The sequence below is a fragment of the Canis aureus genome, chromosome 21 (assembly GCF_053574225.1).
Source record: "Canis aureus isolate CA01 chromosome 21, VMU_Caureus_v.1.0, whole genome shotgun sequence".
NCBI classification, from domain to species: Eukaryota; Metazoa; Chordata; class Mammalia; order Carnivora; family Canidae; genus Canis; species Canis aureus.
In genome coordinates this window covers 5,550,577-5,571,551 of record NC_135631.1, presented here as the reverse complement: position 1 = coordinate 5,571,551, position 20,975 = coordinate 5,550,577, and the positions used below count along the sequence as shown (strand labels likewise).

Below are 20,975 nucleotides of genomic sequence, written 5' to 3'. Positions count from 1 at the left end.
AAGCCTGCTTCTCCTTCTGCTTGTGTCTCTGTCTCTCTGTGTCTCTTACGAATAAATATATAACCTCTTAAAAAAACAAAATAAAAAATAAATGAGGGCTATGGGTATAGAGGAGGAAGATCTCAAAGGTAAAGCACTTTGATTAATTTCTAATATAAAAATCAAATTATTCCAAAATTGTTCTTTTTTTTCTCCCCTCTCTCTGTCTCTGCCTTCTCTCCTATCTTCACCTTTTCTTTTTCTTCTGCGGTACACCTGCCTTGCCTGCCTCAAACACTTCCTCCATCTCTTTGCTGGGTGGTGAACTGGATGTGGCCATCTGAACTGAGGAGTTGAGGGGCGGGCAGGGTGCTCAGCGGGCCAGGGTGTGAGTGGAGGGAACACCTGGAAGGTCTTTGGGGGCAGGAAGGGCCAGTGAGGTGTAGCGATTGAGACATGGATTTCCTGGGTTCAAATCTCAGGGGGTCTTATCCTTTCTGCATCTGTGTTAAGAGCACCCACCTTGATAGGGTCATTGGGAATATTAATTGAGCTGGTAGTGAATAGATCCACTAAAGCAGGTGCTTGAGGTGAGTCCTAAGAGGTTCCGCCTGACTGGAGTGGTGGGAGGTGAGGAACAACACTCCCTTCCATCTCCTCCCCTGCCCCCAAAGGCCCTTTAGCAGCCCCTGCAAGGTCTGCAGCAGAAGTGCCCTCCAGGCTGGCTCTTTGCTTCAGGGCCATCACTAAGGACAGAGTGGCCTCCCTAGAACACCCACTACGCTCCCATCTGCGGGGCACTCATGAGGTGCTGGTTAAGTCCTCCCATACAAGATCTATTGCAACCATCAAGGTGGAGCGCCAAGGGAGGTACTATCACCACTTACAGAGCAGGAAGCCGAGACCCCATTCACTGATCTTAATCTGATAATAAATCAATGTGTCTGAAACCAAAAATGTCAGGGAGAAAGCCAGAATTTTTCCTTCTCTAAAACCTTTCTTCTCTAGTTTACTGATTCCTAGACTCCCTTTAACAATTCCAAATAAGGGGCACCTGGGCCATTGGGTGGTCCAGCTTCCAGAGAGGAAGGAGTGCTGTCTCCCCGTAAAGCTGCACACAGAATCAAGAAACCGGGTGTGTGTGGGGGGGGCAGTCCAGGGACTGGGCTGGGTGGTGCTCAGGAAAGGATGGTAGAGTGCATGAATGAATACGCAAGCAAAACAAACAAATACAACAACTTCAGGAAACAGAAAAACTAGTTAGGGAGGAGATCCCAGGAAGCAGGAGGAGGAAGTGGGGACAGCGAGACCAGAAAGAGAAGCTTTTCATGATGTGTCCCGCAAATCACCACTGGGACCACGGGGGCATTTACATCCTCCCCTGCACCCAGTGGTCAGGGTGGTCCCGGGCCCGGGCTAGGGGCAGAAATAAAGGTGAGGTGAATGGGAAGTTGCGCACCATGAATCCAGGCACAAGGTCGGGGACAACAGTGTCTAACACTCTTTTCTATTTAGGGGTGGGGAATTGAAAAGAGTTGGAGAGCCCTGGGTGTCTGAGGTTGAGGGATGGGCCAGCGGGGAGCCCTGCCCTGTGGAGGCAGCCTTTTGTCACATGATAAAGTGCTTTCATCAGGTGGGTGGGAGCATTGGAAGAAGACAGCCTCCACTCCACTGACCTTTCCCAGCACCCTCCCGCCTCCATCACAGGGTCTGGGGCTCCACCTGGGGTCATTCTCCAGCAGGAAGGATGCCAAGGTCCGCCAGATACTCTCCTTCCTCCCTTCCCTCCTCCCACCAGACCCCCCAGGATACTCTGGTCACGTGGGGCACGCCCCCCCCCCCCCCCCAGTGCCAGCCCACAGTGCCTTCCTTTCTGGGAGCGCTCCCTTGGGGTTCCTTGAAGTTCTGAAGTATTTTGATCATTTCCGACAACTATGTTATAAATTCTAGGGTAGGGTCAAGGGAGAGGAAGTCAGGGGCCGAGACCCCGTCTGCTTCCCCAGGTGTAGCACAGAGGAAATTAAGCAAGCCTGGGCTACGTGGCCCCATAAAAAATGCTTCGGTGGATGGCCTTCTTTGATCTCACTCCAGCCCACACGCTTGACCGTAATCCTGTGAAGCATAAGTGCTGGGCTGGGAGCCTAAGCCTAGATTCTGACGCTAGAACCCTAGCATGATTTTCACTTTAAGTCCACCCAGATTTGCTGAATGGTCAAGTCACCTGGCCACTCTGAGCCTACTTTTTCTTCCATAAAATGTTGGAATGGGCATAGTTAGTGGGTGGTGGCTGCTGGGAGTAAGGTGGTGCCCCACAGTGCCCCAGGTGGGGGCGATGGGACAGGTGTCCACTCCTGGGCCTCCTGCCAGCCTCCCCTGTCCAGGGGAAAGGCATCTCTTTTTGGACCCTGCTGCCCTCTGCTGGTCGAGGTCCAGCCTCCTGCCCAATGCCCAGGGGAGCTAAGGAGCCTGGGCTGGGAGTCCCTCCCTGTGTCCAGGAGCCCTGCTCTAATATTCACTGCTTTTTAAAAAAATATTTTATTTATTTATTTGAGAGAGAGAAAGAATACAAACCAGGGGTAGAGCCAGAGAGAGAAGCAGGCTCTCCACTGAGTAGGGGGCCCGATGTGGGACTTGGTCGTAGGACCATGATATCATGACCTGAGCCAAGGGCAGATAGATGCTCAACAAACTGAGCCACCCAGGCGCCCCAAACATTCACTGCTTTTGGTGCAACTCTTTAGCTTTCTGAAACTGTTTCCTCCTCTCTGAAGTGAGGATGTGCAGAATGTCACCTATGGTACCTGGCCAGACAGCACTCTGTGATGCTTTTCTGGTGGGCAGATAGGAGCACGCATCCTAGAACAACTGTTTCAGATTTGTGGGTGGGAAGGGAGAACTCTTTGTGTGTGTCTGTCATTCAACAACATCCCCACCCCAACCCCAGCTCCCCTCCTGTTTATCTCAATGGCAGAAGCAGGCTGCAAGTGAATGTCAGATGTTCCCTCCCCCACTGGTTGTGTCCACACTGGAACTCCCAAGGAGGATGGAGTATGGTGGCTTGGAAGGCAAGGACCAAATTCTGCTCATTCCCACCCCCAGACCCCACTTGGTGTTCAGTATCTAGAACAGGGACCCCACAGGGTAGACAGCCAATATGTATTTCCTAATCAAACACATTGAGTGTCTGCCCTGTGATCGGCACTGGACCAGGCTTGGTGTCTCCACTGCTGAGCCCCCCAGGAAATTCCAGCCCATCCTCCTGCCTTCCCTTGGAGGATGGCCAAATCCAATCTGCTAAGGGAAGCATTTTGTTGGAGATCAAGCCCTAGAACGTGGGGTGGCCAGTCAGCTGTCCCACTCCTTGTGGGTCTCGCTACCCCTCTGCTCTCAGGCTTCGTTGCTTCCCTCTCCAGTGGCTTGGAGATGACTTCCTGGGGGCCATGAATTCTCATCCTCCAAAGGAAAGGCCCCCAGGAGCCGAAGGAGGCCAGAGAAAACCAAGAAAGTGGCCCAGAGTCGGGTGATCTGGCCACCCTCCTCCCCCCCCTGCCCCCCCCCCCCCCGCCCCGGCACCCAGACGTGGGACTCAGGGCACTGCACAGGCGGAGCAAGAGAGGGAAGCTTCGTGACTCACTGAGTGTGCCGCACCCTCCCACCCAAGGATGCCAGGGAGTGGCCTGTTCTGGAGGAGGTGACTCGGGGTCCCCACCCCCCTTGCCTTCCCAGCAGACAACCCCAAGGCTGATGGAGGCGGTATGGAGAAATGAAGACACTGTGGTCTGTGGTTTCTGGCCCCTGCTGGCCTCTGGGCTGTGTCTTCCCCTGGCTCCCACTAGTCTGGCCCCCGCCCTGCCCGGAGAGGGTGTAGGGAATTGAAAGAGGGGGGCTTAGCAGCTGAGGAGGAGGAGAACAGCCCATAATAACAACCCTGTCTTCAGCCAGGCATCTGCAAGGGCTGCCACTCACTGTGTCCTCCTGCGACACCTGGGATGGCCGTGCCTTCTCCCAGGGTCACCACCCACCGGGCAAGGGGCCCGCCTTCTCCAAGTTTCTCATGCAGGGGTGGGGCCTGCATTCTTCCCTCACCTTCAGCATCCCCACCCTTCCCTCGGTCAGTCCACCATGCCACCGCCTGGGCTTCGCGGCCAGAAGTCACCCAGCCTTGACCTGTGCGGGCTTGTTTCTCTGTCGTGTCTGGATGCCTGCAGCAGCCGAACTGGTCTCCGACTCCCACCCCTGCTCTTCCAGCCATCCATCCTGCCTGGCCCACCACCAGACTGTCGTCTTAAGGAGCCCAATCCAGCTGTTTGCACAGCAGGGAAGCAAAGCCCAGTTCCTTGGCCAAGGGGCTGTGCAAAGACAACGGACCCTATGGGGTGCTTGCTTGATGGGGTCCACAGACTTCCTGGGCAATGAACGAATGTGGCGTCCAAGCTGGATTCTGAAGGATCTAGGGATGGAGGAGGATTTGAACTGGCAGTGATGGGGAGGAAGGGCATGACGAGGTGGGCCAAGAGCCTGAGCAAAGGATTGGAGGCTAGGACTGGTCTGCGGTACTCTCCGGTGTGGCTGGGCATCAGGGGTCCGGGTGTGAGACAGGGCAGGGCAGGGTGGCTGCCAGGTACAGGAGAGCCCAAGTCCCCAGCTGGGGAAGCTGGACGACCTTCCCTGGGTTGAGAGGCGGCAGGAGGCTCAAGGTGATGTAATGAGACTGGATCAGTGCTTTGGAGCACGGCTGTGCCTGCGGGGATGAGGAGGAGGAAGGCGGGGAGTTGACGTGGTAACCCAGGCAGGACCTGGTGTGAACCTCAACTCATGCAATGTGTATCTCTCTAGTGCTTTCTATATGCTGGGCACTGTCTGAGTTACAGGGGATTTCAACAAACCTGGTCTGTGCTTTGGGGAGCTGGCAGTCCAGTGGGGAGACCCACAGGACCGTGCCACACGGTGACAAGCTCTTAAAGAAAGTAAAAGAGGGCAGCCACAGGCAGCGTGGGGCAGAGAGAAAGCACACGTGTATTCCTGACTCAGCTGCTCCCCTGCGGGGCACCATGAGGATGGGCATGTGCCCACTTCCCCCCTATTCAGTGGCCCCAGAAGCCCCTTCCCTGCACACCACTGTATCTTCCATCTTCCTAACCCCCATCTTGCTTCCCCTCAGCTCAGAGAGCAGTTCTTCTCTGACTTTGACCTCCTTGCATGCATCCTGGGTGAGATTCAGGGAGAGTTGAGTCAAACTTCAGTCCTCCTCTGGCCACGTGACCAGGAATCCTGTCCTTTAAGGCCTTCCACTGATTGGATGAGGCCCACCCACATGACACAGGGTCACCTGCTCCACTCAAAGCCTACTGATTCAAATGTCAATTACATTTACAAAATGCCTTTGAGGCAGCATCTAGGCTAGTGTTTGGCCAAACCACTGGGAAACATGACCTAATCAAGTTGACACACAAATTTAATCATTAAACCTGTTTATCTAATCTTCTCATTCCCGATAGAACACTCATAAGAAATAAAAGGCAAGGACTGGAACTTATTCCTCCCATTTGTCAGGTGAGAAGACAGAGACCCTCCCAGGACCAAGCACATCACTCCTCCTACCCTCTTGTTCATTCTGTCAGCCCCCTTGGCCCCACATCCCTTTGTCCTGCCTGCCTTGCAAGACTTGACACAGCATCTTGGGCTCTCAGGTCACCATGATGGGGCATATCATCCCCCATACTCACCCATGATCCTCTTCTATCCAGATACCTTGAAGCACAGGGGATTCCAGCAAACCCAGTCTGTGCTCTTGGGGAGCTGGTGATCCAGTGGGGAGATACACAGGACCATGACACACGGTGACAAGTGGTTGGGACCCCTCCTCTGTACTTCTTCCAGGGTATTGCAAACACACCTGGCTTTGAGGGGCACAGACCATGGTTCCCTGTGTAATATCCCTAGCCCTTGTCCTAGTGTGTGGCACACCAGAGAACTCCTGAGACACCAGGCTAAAGGAATAGATGACTCAGTTCCTGGTTATCTCAGGGAAGGAGCACATGCCAGCACCTGTGTCTCCTGATCTCTTGTTCAGCATCTCACCCTCAAGTATAGGACATTCTGTCCAGCCCAGCTATTCTTCTTGTAAATCTGTCCCATGGTTCTTGCATCCTTCTTTCTGGCTGGCACTATACTAGGCACCTGACAAGTTTTTTGTCACTTCCTTCCTACAGCAGCCCTGTAGGATGGATATGATTGTCCCCATGTGCCAGATGGGATATTGAAGTTCGAAGACTGTAACTCTTAAAAAATCACATAGCTAAGGAAAATGGCAGCACTGACATCTGAACCCAGATCTGCTACTGACTCCAGAGATGCAACACTCAGTGCCAACAAGGCCAAGCCACATCCTCAATTAGGGGCCAGGGACAAAGAGATGAAGCAAACAAGGATCCTGAGTTCACGGAAGTTGAGATCTTGTGCAAGGAGTCACTGTGAAAAGCATCATAGCAACATTACTCTCAGGGCTCAAGGAATATATATTTGGGGAAATTAGAGATCTGTCTGAGCTGGGCTTGGGGAGGGCAGAAAGGGAAGAATAGGGAACATCCTGGGCACAGTGTATGCTTGACAGGGAGGAGCAATCAGGCTAGAAATCTAGGCCAGGAAAAGTTATTTCCCATTCCTGAGCAGTTTATAGTAAAACCCTGGAGTGGAGCCTGTAACCCACACGGGGTTTCTGGAGCAGGCCAATAACATCATTTCACCTGTCTCAGTTCAGCTCTGTAACCCAAGGCATGAGCCCTCACCTGGCACAAGCAGTCTCTTCTTTGTGCTGTTTATCTTTGTCTTCTTTTCTTTAAATTTTTATTAAAGGTTTATTTTTAAGAAATCTCTACACTCAACATGGTGCTTAAACTCACAACCCTGAGATCAAAAGTCCCATGCTCTACCAATTGAGCCAGCCACGTGGCCTATGAAGTGGTCCCTCCCTTGAGCTGTTTTAACTTTAAGAGAGGGAGAGAGAGTGTGAGTGCATCTGCCAGTGAGTGGGAGCGGGGGAGGAGCAGAGGAGGAGGAGAGGGAGAGAATTTCCAGCAGATTCCGTGCTGAACATGGAGCCCGGTGCAGGGCTCAATCCCACCACCCTGAGACCATGGCTGGAGCCAAAACCAAGACTTGGATTTAACTGGCTGAGCCACCCAAGCGTCCCTCCTTTGAGCTGTTTTTCTTTTCTTTTCTTGTTTTTAAGATTTTATTTATTTGAGAGAGATAAAGAGAGAGAGAGAGCATGAGTATGGGGAGGGGCAGATGGAGAGGGAGAGAATCTCAAGCAGACTTTCCACTTCCCTGACATGGGGCTCGATACCACAACCCTGAGATCATGAGCTGAGCTGTAATCAAGAGTCAGATGCTCAACCAACTTAGCCACCCAGGTACCCTCTTACTTTTTTAAGACTTTATTTATTTGAGAGAGAGAGAGAGCGCGAGAGAGCACAAGTATGAGTTGAGGGCAGGGGCAGAGGGAGAGGGAGAAGCAGACTCCTCCACTGAGCAGGGAGCCCTATGTGGGGCTCGATCCCAGGACCCTGGGATCATGACCTGAGCTGAAGGCAAATGCTTAACTGACTGAGCCAAAGATTTATTTATTTATTTGAGAAAGAGCATGTGTGCATGGGGGGGGAGGGGCGGGGAGGAGGAGAAAAGGAGGGAGAGAAGCAGACTCCTCCATTGAGCCCAGAGCCCAATGTGGGCCCCGATCTCATCAGCCTGAGATCATGACCTGAGCCAAAATCAAGAGTTGGTCACTCAACTGACTGAGCCACTCAGGTGTCACCCTGGAACTTTTTTTTTCCTTTTCTTCTTTCCTTCTTTCCTCTTCCTTCCTTCCTTCCTTCCTTCCTTCCTTCCTTCCTTCCTTCCTTCCTTCCTTCCTTCGTCTTCTTTCTTTCTTTCTTTCTTTCTTTCTTTCTTTCTTTTCTTTCTTTCTTTTAGGTATTTATTCATGAGAGATAGAGAGGGAGGCAGAGACACAGGCAGAGGGAGAAGCAGGCGCCCTGTGGGAAGCCGATGCAGGACTTGATCCCAGGACCCTGGGATCGACCTGAGCTGAAGGTAGACACTCAGCCACTGAGTCACCCTGGTGCCCCTGAACTGTTTTTTTTTTTTTTTTTCCCTGAACTGTTTTTAATGAAACTGAAGGAGTATGTTTTTGTGGCTGGTTCTTTGTGGGTGGGCCTTATCCAATCAGTTGAAGACCTTAAGAGAAATGACAGGTTTCTTGACGAAGGAATTCTGGCTCAAGTCAGCAGCACAGAAAGCCTGAGTATCCAGCCTGCTGCCCTGCAGAACTCAGATTCAAGACTGCGACATCAACTGACCTGAATCTCCAGCCTGCCCTACAGGTTTTAGACTTGCCAGCCCCTGTGCTCCTGTGAGCCAATTCCTCACAATTTCTCTCTCTCTCTACACACATCCTATTGGCTCTACATGGTTCTGTTTCTCTGGAAAACCCTAATATAATATTATTCAGTATATTACATCTATGCAATATTATATATTTATCATACATAAAAATAACACTTGTGAACCTTTTGTGAGCACTTACTGTGGGCCAGGCACCTGCTAAGCAGTTTGCATGTGTCTCATGATGTTCTTACTCATTAAAGGCTCCATGACATCATCTATGATTGGTCCCATTTCACAGATGGGGATACCAAGGCACAGAGGGTTCAAGTAATTTGCCCGAGGTCCTAAAGTGATAAAGCCAGGCTTGGATCCAGGTAGTCCCACTCCAGTGCCTACATGTGGTGGACTCTCATCTGCTGTGGAACATGTGTGTAAAGCAAAGCGCATGACATAACTGACAAGTGATGTTTTAGTTGTTACGGTCACTACTGGATGGGCGGGGGGGGAGAGAGGAGGGGCAGGGTGTGTGTTCTGGCCCTGGTCCTAGGACTGCCTGTTCCTGAACATGCAGCCCTGTGACAGCAGCGAGGTGGCGCCAGGCTTGAACAGGCTCTTCTGGATGTGTGGTCCAGGCTGGGAGTGGGGAGTCTGGTAGTCATTGTAAAGGACTCCAGGATGAGCCCTCCACAGGGCTGACAGGCTCTGGAACCCCCTTCCTCAGGCCTCAGGGGGGTTATGCTCTAGTCCAGGGATCGAAGCCCCAGGGTTGGGGACCCGGCCTTGGTGGTGTCCATCTGTTTGAGGTGTAGTACGGTGATCACGGTCTGGGGACTGGGTCCAGCCCGGCCGAGTGGGCAGCTCAATGCCCAGCTCTTTCCTGTGCTGCTGGGGTGGATGGGACAGAGAGGGCCTCAGGATGTCAGATCAACACACAAAAGGTCTGGGTAAGCCTCCTCCAGAAGTTGCGACTGCGGCTACTGAGGGCTACCTTGGCTGCCTCCTGGAAGACCGCGTGGACGTTTTCTTGGAGCAGGGCCGAGCACTCGAGGTAGGCCACTGCACCCACAGACCTCGCCATCTCCTGGCCCTAACAGAGAGAGTAGATAGGGCTATGTTGAGGCGGAGACCTCTGCGTGGCCTCACATCCTGCCTCCCCACAGCTCTCCTGGCTGTCCTAGGGAGTCTCCAGGACCAAACTGGAAGGCAAGTTTTTCTAGGACACCCACATCTCCTGCCCCCTGGCTTGACCAAGCAGTCTCATGGCTTCACTGGATTTCCTGCCTCAGTTCCAGGATGGGTCCCTGCCTCTCAAGGCACCAACTAACCTACTTCCTAGGCATGTAGCACAGAGGGGCCTGTAGACTAAAGAACTAGGGTTCCTCTCCAGGCCTCAGGGTCCCTATCTGTGAAGCAGGTGGGTAGGATTATCTGAATGAGCACATTACTTACTCTGCCTTTCATAGGCAGAACCTTTGAGAGTATTCTAGGTGCCACTTCTAAGCCCAACCATTCCAAGATGACCCCTACCCTGACCCACCCCTCTGAGTGTGCTGGATGCCTTGAGCTGCTCAGAGGCTGGACGGGATCAGCATACCCAGAAGCTCCCCTTCTCAGGACCTACCCTCACCCCTGGGCTGGGTTTCCTACCCTGTGGTAGGTCACAGGCTCCAACCTATTTTTCCGTAGCTTCTTCAGCAGTGACTTGTCCTTGCGCAGGTCAGTCTTGCAGCCCACAACAATGATGGGCACCTCCTTGCAGAAGTGGTTCACCTCTGGATACCACTGTGGGGAGGGTGGCAGTGTGGGGCTGTGTTAGCCATCTGGATGCTGTCCCTTTCTGCAGATGGGGAGAAAGGGCCACCCTCTTGCTCCCCAGGCAGACTCCAGCAAAGATAATCAGCGCAGCCAACATTTAGGGAGAATTACTACTCTGTGCTGGGCTCTAAGACTTTACATTATGAACTAACTCATCAATTCCCCCAAGTCTCTACGAAGCAAGTTCTATCGTCAATCCCATTGCACAGATGCAGTGACTGAGGCTCAGAGAGTCTATATAACCTGGCCTTGATCATACAAATGGAAGTGGCAAGATTTGAGCCCAGGGTTGGGGCCCAGAGCCCTGCACCCACATAGGCTAGAATCCTGCCACTCTGCAAGGTAAGGGCCCCCAAGACTGCCTCCCAACTGGGTGAAATATATAAAGAAATAAGTCATCCTTTAAAAATAAAGCAGTTTGCAAAATGGTTGGAGCAGCTGTTTGCCTGGTGGAGGGACCACTCCTATTCTGTGTCAGCTGCTCTTTGGAATGTGAGGCTCCAGGGCCTGGTTACTTCAGCCTGGACAACAACTGGAGAGTCTAGAATCTGGAGACAGGGAATTTGTATTTCCAGAATGCATGCCTACTCAGTCGGTCTGCTCAGAAAAAACCAGCATCAAACTGCCTGGCTTCTGGAGCCAGATGAGGCCCAAGTGGGATCCTGGGCTGACTCCCCATACTCTAACCCCTCCAGAAAACTGTGCTTGAGAATGGTCTTCACTGTGATTTCACTTTGTTTGATCTAACAGTGAACACTCGGCCTTTATCCTGCCTGAGTCCTGGCACCAGGCAAGGATCTCTCCCTTTTCTATAACCTAGTTGGCACTTTGCCCTAGGACTCTGCTCTCTTGGTTCTCTCCAGGTGACTTTCTCAAGTTCAAGGCTCTTCCCCACCAGCAGTTCCTAAATGGATCTGCCCAGCCGGGCCTGGCCCTCTCCTGGAAGCTGCACTCAGACCTCCATGCCTACCTGGCCTTCCCCTGAGATGTCTAACAGGCCTCATTTCTCACCTCATCCCCCACTTGCTCCTTCTCATCTTGGAAGGTGGCAAGTCCACATTCTACTTGCTCTGGTCAAAACGTTTCTTCCACTCCCAGTCTGGGGATAATACTACTATTGGCTCCATCAGGTTACCAGGAATAGATGAGTAAATGTGTCTAAGTGCCCAGAACAGTGTTTGGTACAAGGTAAGTTCTCAATAAATATTACTATCATTGCTGTGATTAATGTTGCTAATCCTGTCACCAGTTGCACTCTGAGGAATCCTGGTGCACAGTTTGCATGCCACTCACAGGGAGGTCCTGGAGCAGTGGTTTAGGAGCAGAACAACTCAAGGGACTATGTCCATGACACCTGTGAGCAGTGAGCAGCCTTGGGAATCCCTGACATACCGGGGGGGGGGGGGGGGGGGGGCGGGGAGGGCATCTTGGGAGGCTGCTGAAAGATAGCAGTCACACAGAGCTGCCAGAAGCTGACCATGCATGCAACCTCAGGCAGGCCCAGCCTGAGGAGATGCTGGGGCCTCTGGGTCACCCAGCATCCTCAGGTAGGTGTCACGATGGAAAGAGCCATGGCATTTTGAGTCCAAACTCTGCCACTGAATCTCTATGGAACCTCTGGCAAGTTGCTGCCCCTGCTCTGGTCTTCTGTTTCCCCATATACACACCAAAGTTGCTGGACTTGATATCATCCAGGCCTGGCTATAAGGGCTGTACCTCCCCAATCCCCCAGTACCTACCCGGTTAAAGATGTTGTCAAAGCTGGGTGGGCTGGTGACATCGAAGCAGAGGAGCAGGACACTGGCATCAGGGTAGAACAGGGGCCGCAGGCGATCATAGTCAACTTGCCCTGGGTAGAGTGGGGGTGATCACTCCCTTCAGATCTCCCCCAAGATCAGGGAGGTCATCTGAGCCTGGGTCAGGGCCTGCTTGTGTGCCTCATGGTGTTTAGGTGGCCATTCCACGTGAACACTTCCCCCTGGCTTGCCCGTGGGATGTGTTAGCCCTGGTCTGGGTGAGACTACTTGCTGAGATAGCCCTGTTCTGGAAGGAGTAGGGGACAAGGAAGGCAGAGGCCCAGCCTACAGGGACTGGGGCCATTGGTCAGAAGCCTGCTTTGACCTGGGCTTGGGTGGTGAGGAGTTAGAAGCAGGTAGGGCCCTGGACAAAGGCATCTTAACCCAGTAAGGGGGCTGCTAGGATACCCTGGGGTTACCTTTCAGCTCTGGGGTGGATTTGACTGAACCCTATGTAGGTAAGGTCAGGAAGCTGGAGGGCAGAGGTCAAGTCAAGGTCAGGTAGATCCTACAGAAGCCAAAGCCAGGGGCAGCCCCGGTGGCAGTGGTGCAGCGGTTTAGCGCCACCTGCGGCTCAGGGTGTGATCCTGGAGACCTGGGATCGAGTCCCACATTGGGTTCCTTGCAGGGAATCTGCTTCTCCCTCTGCCTGTGTCTCTGCCTCTCTCTCTCTCTCTCTCTCTGTCTCTCATGAATAAATAAATAAAATCTTAAAAAAAAAAAAAAAAAAAGCCAAAGCCAGGGTAGAATGCCTAGGAGACCAGGAATAGTTCACCCCTCGAAAGAAGAGAGCTCTGGATCCCCCCTTGTCTCCAGGGCATTGCTTGCTACCCTCTGTTGGTTGAAGGAGGCAGCAGACAGACAAAGGCGCAGAAGCAAAGAAGCTTCAGGTTCCCAGGGACCCTAATCCTGGCCAACACCTGTCCCTTGGAGATTGGTTGACCATGGTTCAGAAGGGAGTAGGGCTTGGCTCCTGGGCATGTGGGGCTCCTCCTCCTGCCCAGCCCCTCCTGTGGCCCCGCACACCCACCTGCTGTGTCCCAGATCTGGAGGTTCAAGGGTTTGCCTTTCATTTCCAGATTCACGGTGAGCCGCTCAAACACAGTGGGGGTGTAGCTCTGAGGAAGAAGAGGGCGAGGTGCAGGCTGTGAGGACAGCTTCTGAAGCAGGGTGGGCCCCAGTGCCCAGGCCAGAGCCCTCAGACGCCTGCAGCACCGCCCCTCTTTGGGAGTCTGACAGCTAAGGGAGTTTCTGGGAAGTAGGTAGCCAGTGGGGTTGAAGGAGGCCTAGAGCTGCCGCCTCCTGCCTCCTAGCTCTCTGCCCCAGCATGGCACTGCATCTCCCTGGCCTTCTCAACTGTAAAGTGGGAATATTAAAAGTACCTACTGCAGTGTGTTGCTGTAAGGATTCAGTGAGAGCTCTGTGCAGAGCCTGGCACAAAATAAGCACTCTACACATGACGGCTACTGTTATTTTTATCTTTGTCCCCCTGGATGGGGGACTGTTCCATTTCTGAGCCTTCCTTCATGCTGTCCCCTCCTCCTGGCATGACATTAACCTACATTTGTTTGTTTGATTGTTCATTCATTCATTCATTCATTCATTCATTCATTCATTATTTATTCAGTAAACAGCACTTTCTCTGGTCCTGGATACTGGAGAGCAAGTAATAAACAAGACTTGCTATCTGCTCTGGGGAGCCTGTAGCTTTTGGGGGTCCCTGGGCCTCCCAACCTCTCATAATCCAACCAAGACCCCTGCCCCGTGCCACCTTCCCCAGGATGCCTTGCTGGATCCCTTCCCACATCCTCTCCATTTCTGCCTTTCTTATTTTCCCTCTTTGGTATCAGGAGGAAGTCACTCAGGCCACAAGCCCCTCCACTCCAGGCCAAGAGCCTGAGTGTACTCCGTCTTCATAAAGGCTGAATGAATGGAAACAGGATGGGTTTTGTATGAGACAAAATGCAGGAATGAGAAGGGGGAACTTATACACATAGGGTCTGAGCAACAAGTGAGAAGGTTTTCAAAACTCTATCACAAACAAAAGCCCTTTGCTGGAGTGGCATGCTGGACCAGCTACAGCCTGGTCCCCAGGGCTCGCTCACTTGCTCAGGGTTGGTCAGTGGGGTGGCAGCATGGGGAGCCCTTGTCCTCCCCATTTCCTATACCAGATGGGGCCCACACCTGCCCTGACTCAGGAGGATTTCAAGCCTGTCTGCCTGCCGGCCTGCCCACTGGCACTCACAGTCAGCCCCTGGGCTCCTGGTGTGTCAGTGTGGTCCTCCAAGCCACTGTGGAAGGTACAGGGGGAGGGTGGGAGAAAAGGTGAGTCCTGGAGTGGGCAGATAAAGAAGTTGAGGATGGCCCTGGGATAGGGGCTCAATCCGCCCTGGACTCTAGCCAGCTGTCACTCTCTCTATTAGTAGGTACAGACAAGGGTTCCATCTACCTCCCCAGCACCTGCCTGCCCAGGCCTCTCCTCTCAGGTCCTTTGCCTGGCAGGAGACATAGTGGCTAGAATACTGGCTTTGGGATCAGATGTTCCTGGCTTAGAACTGGCTCTGGCCCTCACCAGCTGTGTAACCTTGGGCCTGTCCCCTCACTGGTTAAAGGAGAAGAGTGGCCCTTTACAGTGTGATAGGAGAGACTGGCTGGCAGGTGAGGCCCAGCACAGATGCTCACTGCTTAGAAAGCTGGTCACCAGGGGCAGTGTACATGCCAACTGCCGTCCATCCCTACAGGTGGTGTGCCCTGCCCTAGCCTGTCACCGTGGAAGGGACTGACACCTGCTGAGCTTCCACTTACCCACTCCCCTTTGGCAGGACCCCTCCTGATCTGAGGTGGAGGGCAGCTTGCCACGAAGCTCTTGGGAGACATGTGTCAGTATTTTGCAAACATCTGTGGAGATGACACTGTCATCCACATTTTCTAGGGATCTACTGTGCATAGCCCTCTACCTGTACTGTGTCTGATCCCTGTAACCTTGGGAAGTTAGCACTATCTCCATTCTCCTGATGGAGAGGGTTAGGGTTAGGGTTAGGGATGAGGACAGAGCAGGGAAATGACTTTCCCAGGGTGACACACTGGACAGCTGGCTAAGAATGGAGGCCAGTCTTCCTGGCTCAAGAGGCCTGGCTCTGTTCCAAGCCATTTGCTCTCCTGAGGTCACCAACTCTCTTAGCCACTGGTATCAGGAGTGGGCAGGAAAGCCCTATTCCAGACTAAGGGGCTGGGTTGCTCCTATGACTCCCTGCTCACAACCCTCCCTGCCATAGACTTTGTCTATACATTCTGTTGTGTTCTTTGAACCACTAGGCAGGGTCACTCTGACCAGTAAGTGCCTAATCTTATCTGTTGAGCTATCCTTAGCCAGAAAGGCAGGGCAGGTCTGACCTAGACCAAGGCAGAGGTGACTCAGGCTTGTGTCTGGCCTCATGGGGCTCACAGACAGATCATTAAAGGATAGGAGAACATAGTTCAAGAAAGGAGAGTCAGGGGTTTCACACCCTGAGTTCCTATATGACCAGGAGGAACTGAGCTGGTTTTGGAAGGTAGGGCTGGTATTCCCTGCCTGCTCCTGTTCCCACCCTTCTGTGGGACCCCTGGACTTTGGAATGGTTGCGGACCCAAATGTCAGCAAGGACCAAGCAGAGGCTGGTGTCCCGCTTGGACTTCCCTCTACCTTAGGAGCTCTCTCTACTCTGCTCCCCTGCTCTGAACTGAGGCTGGGCCACAGCCAGATAAGGGTCACTCAGATCCCTTCAATCCCAGCTCTTTGGGGGGACTCTGTATTCTAGCTGCTGGTTCCCTGAGCTTGGAGGCCTGCCAGGAGGAGGAGTATAGGAGTAGGAGCAGAAGGTTGGTCTGGCAGGTAGAGTACTAGGGATCATAGAGAGTGTCCTGGTCAAGGGTGGGGAGATCTGGGCTCTTGACCTACACTGCCACTCCTGGTCCCTGCATCCCAGGGCAAGGCTGTTTCTCAAGCTTCAGTTTTCCCTCCTGTAAAATGAGGCCTTTCTGGAGCCTGGACTTTGTGATTCTTTTAAAAGAAGAGCTCTTTCTTGTACCTGGAGGTAGAGGGGTCCCCAAAAAGATGAAGAGCCCATACAAAGTCAAGTCCATCTCCCTGGTAATAAGCATGCCCTCCCTTCCCCTGGCCAGCCCCAGCTTGTCCTTCAAAACACACATTCCATCAACTTCCAGATGCCCGTTTCCATGTTCCAGCCTCTCTGGAATCAGGATGAGCCTTGCCATCCCAGGACACCTCTCCCAGCCGGTCTCCTGGACCCTGGCTGGCCTGGTCCCTCTGTGGCACTCTTCCCACCATGCCATAATTGTCAGGTTCCCATGTGCAGCATCTGAGGGCCCAGAAACTTGGCCTATCCAACTTAAGAAAAAATGTGACTGGCCAGAGGAGGTGATGTCAGCTTCATAAACCACAAAGCAAGAGTTGGCTGGATGCTGCCACAGTGGAAAGGGAGGTCTCACACTGTTACCAGGCCTGGTCTCTCCTGTCTCCCCATCGGACTCCCCAGGGTCTGCACAAGCTCAGGGGTTTGGAGGATGATGTGACAGGCATGAAGGAGAAGAGACCCTGGAAGCAACCCACAGACTCCCAAAACTAGGCTGAGAGGTGGCAGGGTAAGGGGCCCAGCCCCTATCGTGGTGCCTGTGAGCCCGCCTGGGCAGTTTGAGCACACCAGCCAAGGACTGACAGGTAATGTGCCCAGGGCGTCCAGGACATGCCAGGTAAACACATGCTGTCTCTTAGCCTTACCTAATTCCACCTCACTACCACTCTCAGGTCTCCCGCCCTCTGACGTTGTGTGAGGAAATGGGAGGCTCAGAGAGGTTAAGCAAGGTATGGAGGGACACACAGTTTGTTAGAGGAGAGCTGAGCTGCCAACCAAGCTATCTGACTTGACTCTGGTGTGCTCTGACCCTCCAAGACAGAGCCCACCACATGGCCGCTGTATGCACAACAGCTGGTGAAAAGATGTTTGCGAAACTTCAGTGAGTCCTTCCTGCTGTAAGCTCAGAGCTGAGCCTGTGACCTGTATTAACTCTTCACAATGACTCTGGAAGGTGGGCACCATCCTTATTCCTATTATGTGGTTGAGAAAACAGGCACGGAGGGACACCTGAGTGGCTCAGTGGTGAGCACTGCCTTCCGCTCAGGGATGATCCCAGGGTTTGAGATGGAGTTCTGCATCGGGCTCCTTGCCTGGAGCCGGCTTCTCCTCTGCTTGTGTCTCTCATGAATAAATAAGATCTTAAAAAAGAAAAGCAAAGAAAAAAGAGGCACAGAGAGGGTAGGGGATTTGTCCAAGGCACAGCAACAGCCCAGGCGAGTCTGGCTCCGGTGTCCTCAGTCCCTCCTAGCCATGCTCATGCTGTACCACCACGCGCTCTCAGGATCTGCGGGGTCCCCAGGTTACTAAGTCAGTCCCCGTGATAACGATTCCAGGTAGGTGCCATTCTTGTCACTTTACAAATCTCGCTCCCGCCTACGGAGCAAGAACCGCCTCTGGATCCACGCTGCGCTGGGGGACCCCTTGGGAGGCCGGCTGGGCGCCCCGCCGCGCGTCCGGGGCGGCGAGGCAGGGTCGGGAGCGCGGGGCCGGAGGGGGCTGGCACTCACCTCGGGGAAGGCGCCCTGGGCGAAGACCATCAGCAGCGACGTCTTCCCGCAGCCGCCGTCGCCCACCAGGACCACCTTGACGGACCGCGCGCCCGACGGCGCCTCGGCGCCCTCGGCCTGGGCCGCCCTCATCGCGCGCGGGCGGCTCGGCGGCGGCTCGGCGGGCAGGAATGTGGAAGGGGCGGGGCGGCGGGAGGAAGTGCGCGCGGCGGGGGGCGGGGGGCGGGGGCGGGGGCGGGGTCCGGGGCCAGGTGAGAGCCCGGGGTCCGGCGAGCGGCCCGGCTGGCCAGTCCGTCCGCGTCCCGCTCGGCCACTCGGGGGACCCGTCTCGGGCCCCTACCGAGTGCGGGCGCCGGGGGCACGCGAGGGGGTCCCACACGCGGCCTGCGTCCTCGGGAGGGCACCGGGTCCGATGGGGAGATGACCGGGAGCCGGACGATGACAGTGTGACAGTGTGTAGGGGGAGGGTGGACAGGGAAAGGGGAGGACCTGGGCCACTTCCTCTGGGAAGAAGGAGGAGGTGGGGGTCGGCCAGGGGCGCCTGCCAGCTCTGTAGGGATAAGAACTGGGGTCCTGGTGCCCAGCACAGGTGGGCCCTAAAAAAGCCAGTGACTTTGGATGAATGAATGAATGAATGCGTGAAGGAATGAATGTGCACCCCCCCAAAAAAAAACCCCACAATCCTCCCTCCAGATGTTTCAGGCCAGGTGGGAACGGGGTGACCAGGGCATGCCCTTATGGGTCAGTTGCTGGCCCTGCCAGTCTGGCCTGCCCTGCCCCAGCCAGCACCAGGAAGTTTCAACGCAGGTGGGTGGGTGACCACCAGTCTCACCTTTGGCTGGGGCATAATCTAAGGAATATGAGGGAACCTTCCACCTATAAAGTGCTCAGAGCAGGGGCATCTGGGTGGCTCAGTGGTTCAGGGTCTGCCTTTGGCTCTGAGCATGATCCTGGGGTCCTGGGATGGAGTCCCGCAGCAGACTCCCCACAGGGAGCCTGCTTCTCCCTCTGCCTATGTCTCTGACCCTCTCTCTGTGTCTCTCATGAATAAATGGATAAAATCTTTTTTAAAAAATGTGCTAAAAAAAATGTGCTCAGAGCAGGGTCTGGTGCACTGTTGGTGACACTGTTAGTGATCCTTACTATTTAACCAACACCAATGCCTGAGGGCCTGGGGACCCTGAACCATTCCAGATGAGGTCCCTATCTTGAGAAGCCCACACCAAGAATGGGGGACAGGCAGGACATTGGTGTGGTAAGAGCTACAACAGAGGTGGGGACAAGGAGTGGGACAGGAGTAGGGAAGAAGGGCTCCTTACCTGGGGTGAGGGGTAGGGGTCAGGAAACCCTTCTGAAGAGAGGAACAGACCTTGAAGAAAAAGTGAAACAGTCAAATGGAGGAGGGAGCAAGATGCTCCAAACTGAGGGAGCAGCACATGCAAAGTATGGAGGTAAGGGGGGGTACTTTGCTGGGGTGCTGTGGTCCTTCTCTGTGATGGAAAGTGAGGGAGGGCAGGTCGGGAAGCTGGTGCTAGGAGAGGCTGAGGTTCAAACAGGGCCTGGATTGTGGAGCACTTTGGTGCTGGGAATAAATACAGAACTGAACTGGATTGAAATCTTTCGAAAATGGGCACAAGGCTCTTCCCAGATCCTTGACTGAGCGTTTTTAGTGAAGCTCCAAGGAACAGAAGGTAGTCTTTGGGTTTCACACACCCTCCCATGTCATGACATCATCCCTTGTGGAGTTCAAAGCTGGGCAGGTGGAAAAACACCTCAACCCGTGTTGAACTTCACTGTGGACCAAAGAGGCAGCTGGGGCAGGAGTCACTGTCCCCATTGCAAAGAGGCAGAGCCTAGACCCCTGACTCCTATTCTAAGCACAGCTGGGGCACAGTTGGCAAGAGGAATGGAGCCTCATCTGGATGCCTCGAGGGAATATCTCATGACATCCCCACCCTTTAGGTGCTCTTTCCTCCCCGAAACTGCCAAAGGGCTGAGCAATGACTTGGCACTGAATTGGGTGTATAGCCACGGAGTAGGGCTCCCCGCCCCAAGGAGTGGTGGGGAGGGGCCCTGTCCCCCAACAATCAGCTGTCAGCCTTGTCATCCTCTCTTCTCCCCACTGCTGCTGTCATCAGGCTTTGGGTGACAAGGCTAGGAGGCAGGTGGGGCCAGACTGGAGGTGGAGGGAGCTGAAAGTCAGGCAGAGGCGTTTGGCCTTGGTTGCTATAGGGATAATCATTATAATGACATCCTTGAGGTATGTCATGCCTTACAGTTTCACTGAACATTTCCTAAGAATAACAGTGCCCATTAATGGGTGGCTAACTGTGCCGGCACTGTCCCCTAGCAGGTGGATGAGGAGCATAAGGGGCAGAGAGGTTAAGTTCTTATCTAAGATCTATAGATTGTAAGAGGCAGAACTTGAATTTGAACCCAGGTCTAGCCACACAGCAGGGCTGTCTTCTGATATCACACGTCATATGCATTATTCCATTCAGCCGTCAGACTGACAGACTGCCTGTGACACAGGCAGAGCAAGTGATCTGCTTCATTCTACAGGTTTGGGAACTGAGGCTCAGAGAAAGGCAGTGGCTTGTCTCAGACTAGTTACACTTAGATTCGGGATTTGGCCCCAGATCTCCTGATATTAAATCCCAGCAGACATCGGGTGAGGGGAGTCTCCTCTGGTTGGCAGAGGATTTTCCTGAATGTCAGACATAGGCAGGCCCTGGATAGCAGTTTTTCTGGGGTTTATTTTGGAGGTGACCCAGGTCGCAGTCTGCCTGGCCCAGGTACCATTTACTGTTTTACTGTTTTCCGTGGGGGTCTATCCCTGAAGGCTTGTGGGTGACTCTGTCCCTTGAGGCCCCACTGGTGCAAAGCCCAGAGTTCTCTTGCCACCTCGCACAGTGGGCAACTGCTTTGCAGACCCCAGAACTCAGAAGTGGCCAGGCCAGCCCCTGGCCTGATGTGGAATCCTCAACTCAGGATGCAGGTGGCCAGGCAGGATCTCCTAGCCCCCAGCCAAGCCTAGAGCACTTAAAGGGCAGGGAGCAAGGCCGACCTCTACGCCCCCAGATAGAAGTGCCTACCCCAGGCTGGCATCCAGCTGGGCTCAGGGTGTTATGTCCAATTGACTGCCTGGTTGGACAAAGAGGAGAGAGGAAGGAACATGGAGCAGAGGAGAGAGGAAGGAAGATTCAAGAGAATAAACAAGCTGGAGACACAAAAAAGGAACAAAAGACCGCATTGGTGAAAATACAGCACACGATGTGATGGTAGGGGCAGCGGGCAGGTGACCATTCTCTAGCCTCCATCGGCTCCATCCTCCATCGTCTCCTGGCCTTGGTCCC

The 20,975-nt window shown here is 53.8% G+C and overlaps 1 protein-coding gene across 2 annotated transcripts; it reads right to left on the bottom strand.

Annotated features, from left to right (window-relative positions):
* Positions 1 to 8,115: 8,115 nt before the first annotated feature.
* RHOD (ras homolog family member D) lies at positions 8,116 to 17,776 on the bottom strand. Of its 2 annotated transcripts, none has more exons than XM_077862589.1 (5): positions 17,620 to 17,776; positions 13,009 to 13,096; positions 11,922 to 12,031; positions 10,015 to 10,149; positions 8,116 to 9,454 (listed from the first exon to the last, which is right to left on the bottom strand). In XM_077862589.1, exons 1-5 carry the CDS (start codon positions 17,749 to 17,751, stop codon positions 9,287 to 9,289), a joined length of 633 nt encoding a protein of 210 aa, XP_077718715.1. In that variant the 5' UTR covers positions 17,752 to 17,776; the 3' UTR covers positions 8,116 to 9,286. The 2 variants fall into 2 exon arrangements, with proteins under 2 accessions (XP_077718715.1, XP_077718716.1); XM_077862590.1 differs by having other exon boundaries at positions 10,040 to 10,149.
* Between the last annotated feature and the right edge of the window lie 3,199 nt (positions 17,777 to 20,975).